The sequence below is a fragment of the Cebus imitator genome, unplaced genomic scaffold, assembly GCF_001604975.1.
Source record: "Cebus imitator isolate Cc_AM_T3 unplaced genomic scaffold, Cebus_imitator-1.0 Scaffold0, whole genome shotgun sequence".
NCBI lineage: Eukaryota > Metazoa > Chordata > Mammalia > Primates > Cebidae > Cebus > Cebus imitator.
In genome coordinates, this window is record NW_016107315.1 from 4,335,761 (window position 1) to 4,345,627 (window position 9,867).

Consider the following 9,867-nt stretch of genomic DNA (forward strand, 5'->3'; position numbering starts at 1 on the left):
ACGTTGCCCAAGCTGGACTTGAACTTCTGGGCTCAAAGGATCCTTCTGCATTATCCTTTCAAGTAGCTGGGACTATAGGCATGCGCCACTGTGCCTGGCAGTTTTTTTCGGTGTGTTAATTGAGATTTAGGAGATCTTTTTGTATTCTGGATACCATGCTTTTTGTTTAGTTTCTTTTTAAAGACAAGGCTTACTCTGTCGCCCAGATTGGAGTGCAGTAGCGTGATTATAGTTCACTGTACCCTCTAACTTCTGGGCTTAAACAACCCTCCTGCCTCAGCCTCCGTAGTAGCTAGGACTACATGTATAAACCACCATGCCCAGCTTATTTTCTTTTAAAAGTTGTTTTGTAGCAATAGGGGTCTCAATATTATTTGCCTAGGCTGGTCTTGAACTCCTGACCTCAAGCAGGCCTCTTGCCTGGACCTCCCAAAATGCTAGGAATAGAGGCATGAGCCACCATGCCTGGCCTATTTTCTTAATCGTATATTTTATTTATTTATTTATTTATTATTACTATTTTTTTTTTGCATTTTTAGTAGAGACAGGGTTTCACCATGTTGACCAGGATGGTCTCGATCTCTTGACCTCGTGATTCACCCGCCTCGGCCTCCCAAAGTGCTGGGATTACAGGCTTGAGCCACCACGCCCGGCCTAATCGTATATTTTAAAGAGGTATGGGCACAGTGGCTCACGCCTGTAATGCCAGCACTTTGGGAAGCTGAGGCGGGCAGATCACTTGCGGTCAGTAGTTCATGACAAACCTGGCCAACATGGTGAAACCTCGTCTCTACTAAAAATACAAAAATTAGCCTGGCATGGTGGCACGTGCATGTAATCCCAGCTAGAGAGGCTGAGGCAGGCGAATCTCTTGAACCCAGGAGGCGGAGGTTGCAGTGAGCTGAGATTGCAACAGTGCACTCCAGCCTGGGCAACAGAGCAAGACTCCGTTTCAAAAAAATAATAGGCCGGGCGCGGTGGCTCACACTTCTAATCCCAGCACTTTGGGAGGCCAAGGTGGGTGGATCACGAGGTTGGGAGTTGAAGATCAGCCTGGCCAATATGATGAGACCCCATCTCTACTAAAAATACGAAAATTAGCCAGGCATGGTGGTTTGTGCCTGTAGTCCCAGCTACTCAGGAGACTGAGGCAGGAGAATCACTTGAACCTGGGAGGTGGAGGTTGCAGTGAGCCGAGATTGAGCCACTGCACTCCAGCCTGGGTGACAGAGACTCTGTGTCCAAAAAATAAAAATATAAATAAATAAATAAATACATACATACATAAATATCAGATGTTTTCACTTTTTATGAAGTCTGATTTATCAATAATTTCTGTTACGGTTATTGCTTTCTGTGTCCTGTCTGAGGATACCGTGCCTACCTCTAAGTTTTGGACATTTCTAGCAAGGCTTGAAGTCAGGTAATGTAAAGCATATAACTTCATTTATTTATTTTTTTGAGACAGGGTCTGGTTCTGTCACCCAGACTGGAGTGCAGTGGTGGTGCGATCTCCACTCACTACAGCCTCAACTTTCAGGGCTCAAGCCATTCTCCCATTGCAGCCTCCTAAGTAGCTAGGACTGCAGGCAAGCTCAAGCGATCTGCCCACCTTAGCCTCCCATAGTGCTGGGATTATAGGTGTGAGCCACTGTACCCAGCCTAACTTTATTTTTTATGTTTTCACGTAGAAGCTTTATAGTTTTAGCTTTTACATTTGGTCTTTGAGCCATCTTAAGTTAATTTTTGTTATTTTGTGAGATTGGTGTTGGTGTTTATTCTTCCCACACATGGATATCTGGTTGTTCCAGTACTTGCAACATTTGTTGAAAAGACTTGTGTATTATCTATTGCTCTGTAACAAATTATTCCAAAACTTAGCAGTTTAAAACAGCAATCAGTTATTACCTCAGTTTCTGAGGCCTAGGAATTCAGAAGTGGTCCAGGCTGGAGTGCAGTGGTGTGATCAGTACATACGGCAGCCCTGGCCTCCTGGGCTTGAGCGATCCTCCCACCTCAGCCTCCCAAGTAGCTGGAACTACGGGCATGCACCACCATGCGGGACTAATTTTTTCGATGTTTTTATAGAGATGGGGTCTCATTTTGTTGCCCAGGCTGGTTTTGAACTCCTGGGCTCAAGTGATCTTTCCTGTTGGCCTCCCAAAGTGTTGGGATTATAGGCGTGAGCCACCGTGCTTGGCTTAGAGGATCTGTTTTCAAGATGACTTATTCATAGAGCTCTTGGCAGGAGGCCTCAGTTCCTTGTCAACTATGTGTCTACCCAGGGCTTGGTCACTTCTTTTTTTTAAATTTACCCTACTTTTCAAGCTAACCTCCACCTCCCAGGTTCAAGTTATACTCAGGGCTCTTTGAGTATCCTCATGGTGTGCAGTTATCTCCTCCAGAAATGATCTAAGACAAAGCAAGGAAGAAACTGTGTTGCCTCTTATGACCTAGTCGTACACTATCACTTCTGCCCTATTTTTTTCATTAGAATGAGCCACTAAGTCTAGCCTATACTCAGAGAGAGGAGGATTTCACTTTTTAGAGGGAAGAATGTAAGAAAATTTGATGTAGTTTAAAACCACCAAAATTTTCACTCCCCATTGGTGTACTTTGCTACTTTTGTCAAAAAACAATCGACTGTTATATCCTGATTGGTCTCTTGCAAACAAAAACAAAAACAATTGACTCTGAAGATATCGGCCTTCTGAATCTGTGTTCTGTTCCATTGATCTGTTTGTTTATCTATATGCCAGCACCCCACTACTGTAGCTTTATAGCAAATCTTGATATCAGGCAATGTAAATAATCCACTTTATTAAGATTTATTTGCATATTCTAATTTCTTTTTATTACCATATACATTTTAGAGTTAGCTTGTCAATTTCTGTAAAAAATTCTGCTGGCATTATTGTTGCAATTCCATTGAATTTATAGATTCATTTGGTGATAATTGACATCTTAACTATATTGAGTCTTCTAATCCATGTGCTATATGTGGCATATTTCTTGATTTATGCCTTCTTTACTATCTTGCTACATTATATGATTGTTTTCAGTGTAGAGTTCTTTTATGTTTTGTTAAATTTGACCCAAGACATTGGATTTTTTTGATGCTGTTGTAAATGAAATTTTTTTTTCTTTTTCTTTCTTTCTTTTTTTTTTTTAAAGATGGGGTTTCACCATGATGGCCAGGCTGGTCTTGAAATCCTGACCTCAGGTGATCCACCCACCTTGGCCTCCCAAAGTGCTAGGATTACAGGCATGAGCCGCTGCGCCCTGCCGTAAATGAAAATTTTAAATTGTAGTAAATACACTTAAGAAAATTTAGCATTGTAACCTTCAAATTTAGCATTTGAAGTGTATGATGCAGTGGCATTAAATATATTCACAGTGCTGTTTTGAGAACTTTTTTCATCACCTCAAATAGATACTCTACCAGTTATATAGTAGCACCCCATTCTCACCTCCCCCAGCCACTTGTACAAACTTTTTTTTGAGACAGAGTCTCACTCTGTTGCCCAGGCTGGAGTATAGTGGTGTGATCTTGGCTCACTGCAGCCTCCAGCTCCTGCGTTCAAGTGATTCTTCTGCCTCACCCTCCCCAGTAACTGGGATTACAGGTGTGTACCACCACGCCAGGCTAATTTTTGTATTTTTAGTAGAGATGGAGTTTCACCATGTTGGCCAGGCTGTTCTTGAACTCCTGACCTTGGGATCTACTTACCTCAGCCCCCCAAAGTGCTGGGATTACAGGCGTGAGCCATTGCGCCTGGCATTGTACACTCTTAAAAATCTTCTTTTTGTCTCAGTAAATTTGCCTATTTTATTTTATTTTATTTTTGAGATGGAGTCTTGCTCTGTTGCTCCACCTGGAGTGCAGTGGCGTGATCTTGGCTAACTGTATTCTCTGCCTCACAGGTTCAAGCAATTCTTCTGCTTCAGCTTCCCAAGTAGCTGGGACTACAGGTGCACCCCACCATGCCCAGCTAATTTTTTGTATTTTTAGTAGAGACGGGATTTCACAGTGTTAGCCAAGATGGTCTTGATCTCCAGACCTCGTGATCTGCCCGCCTTGGCCTACCAAAGTTCTGGGATTTCAGGCGTGGGTTTATTTTATTTTTGAGACCGAGTCTCACTCTGTCATCCAGGCTGCACTGTAGTGGCCTGATCTTGGCCCACTGCAACCTCCACCTCCCAGGTTCAAGCAGTTCTCCTGCCTCAGCCTCCCAAGTAACTGGGATTACAGGTGCCCTCCACCATACCCAGCTAATTTTTGTATTTTTAGTAGAGAAGGGGTTTCACCATGTTGGCCAGGCTGATCTTGAACTCCTGACCTCAGGTGGTCTGCCTGCCTCAGCCTCCCAAAATGCTGGAATTATAGGCTTGAGCCAACGCATCCAGCTGTATTTTATTTTATGTAAGTGGAGTTATACAATTTTTTTCCCTTTTGTGCCTGGCTTATTTCACTTAGCAAAATGTTTTCAGGATTCATCCATGTTGTGACATGCATCAGGAATTTTGTTCCTTTTTTAAAAGGCTGAATAATATTTCACTGTATGTATATACCACGTCTTCATCCATTTATTTGTTGATGGACATGGGTCGTAGGCACCATTTGGTTATTGTGAATAATGCTGTGAACATTGGTATATGAATATCTGTTTTGGATTCCTCCTTTCAGTTCTTTTGGGTATAGACCTAAAAGTGGAATTGTTGAATCATATGGTAATTCTATGTTTAGCTTTTTGAGGAGTTGCCATACTGTCTGCTTTACATTCTCACCAGCAGTGCACAAGTGTTACAATTTTTTCATATCCTTGCCAACACTTATTTTCTATTTTTTATGTTTTCTTTTTTTATAACATGGGTGTGAAGTGGTTTCTCATTGTGACTTTGATTTGCATTTCCCTAATGACTAATGATGTTGAGCATCTTTTTTGCATATTTTTTGGCCATTTGTGAATCTTTAGAGAAATGTCTAAGGCCCTTGCCCATTTTTGAATTGGGATTTTTTTTTGTTGTTATACAGGTAGTTCATATGTTCTGTATATTAATCCTTTATCAGATACATGATCTGCAAATATTTTCTGCCATTCTGTGGGTGGTGTTTTTACTGTTTTTAAATTAATTAATCAGCATTTTAGAGTAGAGATGGGATCTCAGTTTTATTGCCCAGGCTGGTTTCAAACAGCTTAAGCAATCCTCCTGCCTTGGCTTCCCAAAATAGTGGGATTACAGGCCCTTGTGATTTTTTTTTTTTTTTTTTTTGAGACAGAGTCTTACTCTTGTTGCCCAGGCTGGAGTGCAATGGCATGATCTCTGCTCGCTGCAACCTCCGACTCCCAGGTTCAAGTGATCCTCCTGCCTCAGCTTCCCCAGCCGCTGAGATTACAGGTGCCTGCCACCACTCCCAGCTAATTTTTGTAATTTTAGTAGAGATGGGGTTTTGCCATGTCAGCCAGGCTGGTGTCAAACTCCTCACCTCATGATCCACCTGCCTCGGCCTCCCAAAGTGCTGGGATTACAGGCACAAGCCACCACGCCCAGCCTGGAATACTTTTTAGACTTTAACACTTTAGCATTGCTTTAGCTGCATCAGTACAGCATATATTTGAAAGTGTTTTTTCATATACTACTTCACTCTGAGAAGTAGATAAGTAATCTCAAATCTACTGACAGGGAAAACAGGTGAATTGGCATATTGAAGGGTTACATAATTTGTTAGTTGTGGCATTGATTTTTTTTTTTTCCACATGGTTTCTGACTTCCCAGAATCCTGACAGCTCTACAAGTTCAGGCTGTTCAGTTCCTGATGTCACATGAGAGTCAGGAAAGGAAGTTGAGGGAGTAGAGAAGTTTGGAAACTGCTCTTAAGGAATGATGTATCTGTGAAACCACCTATCCGCTTTTCTTTTCTTTTTTTTTTTTTTTTTTTTTTAGACGGAGTCTCACTCTGTTGCCCAGGCTGGAGTGCAGTGGTGTGATCTTGGCTAACTGCAACCTCTGCCTCCCAGGTTCAAGTGATTCTTCTGTCTTAGCCTCCTGAATAGCAGGGATTACAGGCACCTGCCACTATACCCAGCTAATTTTTGTGTTTTTGGTAAAGACGGGGTTTTACCATGTTGGCCATGCTGGTAACTTCTGACTTCAGATTATCCGCCCACCTCAGTCTCCCAAAATACTGGAGTTCTGTGAGCCACTGCGCCTGGCCTCCACCTCTCTGTTTTTCTAAGTTGAGTAGTTGGTGATGGGTTTGTGTAGGTGAAAGTTAGTCCCCATATCATTACAGGTTGTCTATGAGGTAGACAGAAGTGCTTTTCTTTTTTTGTTTGTTTGTTTTGAGGTGGAGTCTTGCTCTGTCACCCAGGCTGAAGTGTAGTGGCGTGATCTTGGCTCACTGCAGCTTCCACATCCTGGGTTGAAGCAATTCTCCTGCCTCAGCCTCCCAAGTAGCTGGGATTACAGGCGCCTGCCACCATGCCTGGCTAATTTTTGTATTTTTAGTAGAGACAGGGTTTCACCATGTTGGCCAGGCTGGTCTCGAACTCCTGACCTCATATTCCGCCTGCCTCAGTTACAAGTGTGAGCCACCACGCCCGGCAGACAGAAGCGCTTTTCTAATATTTAAAGTGCTTAAAAGTAGTAATTAGGGGCAGTGGCAGCCGTGGAGCGGCGTGCATGTGCAGCAGCTCCCCCTGCTAAAGGGCTGAGAGGCGCACTGGGGCCGCCAGCTGGGCTAGGAGCGGAGTGGGGTCAGGATGGACGAGGACGTGCTGACCACTCTGAAAATCCTCATCATCGACGAGAGTGGGGTGGGCAAGTCCAGCCTGCTTTTGAGGTTCACAGATGATACGTTTGATCCAGAACTTGCAGCAACAATAGGTGTTGACTTTAAGGTGAAAACAATTTCAGTGGATGGAAATAAGGCTAAACTTGCAATATGGGATACTGCTGGTCAAGAGAGGTTTAGAGCATTAACTCCCAGCTATTACAGAGGTGCACAGGGTGTTATATTAGTTTATGATGTCACAAGAAGAGACACATTTGTTAAATTGGGTAATTGGTTAAATGAATTGGAAACATACTGTACAAGAAATGACATAGTAAACATGCTAGTTGGAAATAAAATTGATAAGGAAAATCGTGAAGTAGATAGAAATGAAGGCCTGAAATTTGCACGAAAGTATTCCATGTTGTTTATAGAGGCAAGTGCAAAAACCTGTGATAGTGTACAATGTGCCTTTGAAGAACTTGTTGAAAAGATCATTCAGACCCCTGGACTGTGGGAAAGTGAGAACCAGAATAAAGGAGTCAAACTGTCACACAGGGAAGAAGGCCAAGGAGGAGGAGCCTGGGGTGGTTATTGTTCTGTGTTACAAACTCTGGGAAATTCCGTCTCTTGCATATTTGATCAGATAGTTACATCTTTCTGTATATAAACTCTTTAACTGCTATTTTAGGGACCTTGCAGTTTACACATAGTTATTTTATATCATAGCAGTAAATATTTGCAAGAAATCCCACTCATCGGCCCCAGGTAAAATGTTATGGTAAACATGCACAGTTTGCAGTCTGCGGTTTTTTATGTAGCACAAAATAGGTGTTCCTTTATAAGTACATTCAATTTTATGATTTACATTTATGTAATTAAAAAATCCATCTACTATATGTTGATACAAAGTCTGCTTTTGGTATTCTTTTTGCTTAAATACTCCTATTAATTTCTGAATTACTTGGTATGTAGAACTCCTAGAACCACAGGGAAGAATAGAGGTATCATCAAACATGGCGAATTTTCTTTCAGGAATAATAAAGAGCATGATTCCACAACTTTTCTAGGATGTTTGAGATTCTTTTTTAGTACTAAGCAAAATTTTCCAGGCCAATTTATAACTAAATCTCTATTTGTTCGGATGATGCTCCTAAACAGCACTGATAGCTTAAAGAAACTTGGTTTTTTTTTTTTTTTTTTTTGAGACAGAGTTTCGCTCTTGTTACCCAGGCTGGAGTGCAATGGCGCAATCTCGGCTCACTGCAACCTCCGCCTCCCGGGTTCAGGCAATTCTCCTGCCAGGCATGCGCCACCATGCCCAGCTAATTTTTTGTATTTTTAGTAGAGACGGGGTTTCACCATGTTGACCAGGATGGTCTTGATCTCTTGACCTCGTGATCCACCCGCCTCAGCCTCCCACAGTGCTGGGATTACAGGCTTGAGCCACCGCACCCGGCCAGAAACTTGGTATTTTTAACTTACTTCAATGATTAGCTCAGTTGCTTAACTGGAGTTTTAATCCTGTCATATGTATATTGGATTCATGACTCAATTTTTAGTTATATGGTGTTTGGCAGAATAGCAATAAGGTTTTCGCCCGTTTTGGTTTCAGGAGGACATTAATAGTGTGTTTATTGTAACTCGTAGTACTAACCACTTTTAAAACCAGCCTTTTTTTTTTTTTTCCCCGTAAATGTTGGTAGTGTTTGTCCAGGTACCTCAATTGTAGCTTGTGTAATGTTGATGAATATCTGTATCTTATGGCGTCCATAATGGCTGGTTGGTATTCTAAAACCTATTTCTGTGTTTTGAGGGGTGGGGGAAAAAAAAGGCATATTGCTTCTAGGTTCTGATGTGTGAGGGAAAATACTGTCACAATGAAAATCTTGACAATTTACTGTAACGAGTAACCAATAGTTTATCAAAACCAATTGGTACAGATTAATAAATCTTTTTCACAGTATTCAGTTTTCTCACCTCTTGCTATTGTATATTGTATATTTTCTCACTCATTTGTTATTTAATTTACATTGATCTCCGCTATTTTAACTCCCCAAATAAGTTATTTGTCCTTTAAGATTGGTTGCTATAATACTTAATTTCTGGGCAGTTTGTTCTCTGTATACAATTGCAAATGATAAGCATTTTTGTGAGTGACAAAAAAGTAATAATTAGACTGGGCATGGTGGCTCAGGCTTATAACTGCAGCACTTAGGGAGGCTGAGGTAGGAGGATCGCCTGATGCTGGGAGATGGAGTCCAGAGTGGGCAATAAAGGGAGACCTCATCTGTACAAAAAAAGAACAGGAAAATAGCTGGGTGTGGTAGGACATGCCTGTTGTCCCAGCTACTCAGAAGACTGAGGTGGGGAAGGATTGCTTGAGCCCAAGAATTCAAGGCTGTAGTAAGCCATGATCCTGCCACTGCATTCCATTGTGGGTGACAGATTGAGACCCTCTCTCAAAAGAAGGAAAGAAAAAGTAATGATTCTGGTATTTCACTAGAGGGTTGGAAGACAGCTGGAATCTAATCTGCTTGATGCAGTCAACCCTGATTTCATTTTGTGAGGCATTATGCTGGTTGTTCATCTCTTCTGTTACGGGCTTTCTTCACATATTTGCTTCACATAGTCTAATGTGCATGTTGCTGATCTGCTTCTGGGTGCCCTTCAATAAAATCTTTTTTTTTTTTTTGCTACTTAGTCTAAGACTCTAATAAAATCTTTATCTACATGATGAATGTTCAAATAGATAGTCATTGTGTTGCCTCCAGGATTGTGTGGTGTCTGAAAGAGGGAGTTCTTGTGCAGTTTGTGCCCTGAAATCTCCTTATGCTGTTTTCTAAATGTCTAACTATATAAGAAATATGCTGTGTGACTCTTGAGATGGAGAGGTCCAATAGGAAAATAGGATGCCAGGAACAGGGTCCTTGCAGAAGAGAACTGGAGCTGGTCCCCGACCATATGTGAGAGTAACAGCAGATTATCTCAAAAGAATAAAACTCAGCCGGGCGCGGTGACTCAAGCCTGTAATCCCAGCACTGTGGGAGGCCGAGGCGGGTGGATCACGAGGTCAAGAGATCGAGGCCATC

The 9,867-nt window shown here is 42.0% G+C and overlaps 2 protein-coding genes across 3 annotated transcripts in view; both read left to right on the plus strand.

The window, feature by feature from the left end:
* IP6K1 (inositol hexakisphosphate kinase 1) overlaps nucleotides 1-9,867 on the plus strand; it is a 62,677-nt gene that overhangs the window by 13,126 nt on the left and 39,684 nt on the right. The gene's annotated exons all lie outside the window — the stretch shown is intronic.
* On the plus strand, nucleotides 6,666-7,841 carry LOC108285844 (ras-related protein Rab-18-like). Of its 2 annotated transcripts, XM_017503408.2 has the most exons (2): nucleotides 6,666-7,149; nucleotides 7,217-7,425. In XM_017503408.2, the coding sequence occupies exons 1-2, from the start codon at nucleotides 6,765-6,767 to the stop codon at nucleotides 7,423-7,425; spliced, it is 594 nt and encodes a 197-aa protein (XP_017358897.1). In that variant the 5' UTR covers nucleotides 6,666-6,764. The 2 variants fall into 2 exon arrangements, with proteins under 2 accessions (XP_017358897.1, XP_017358829.1); XM_017503340.2 differs by having other exon boundaries at nucleotides 6,666-7,841.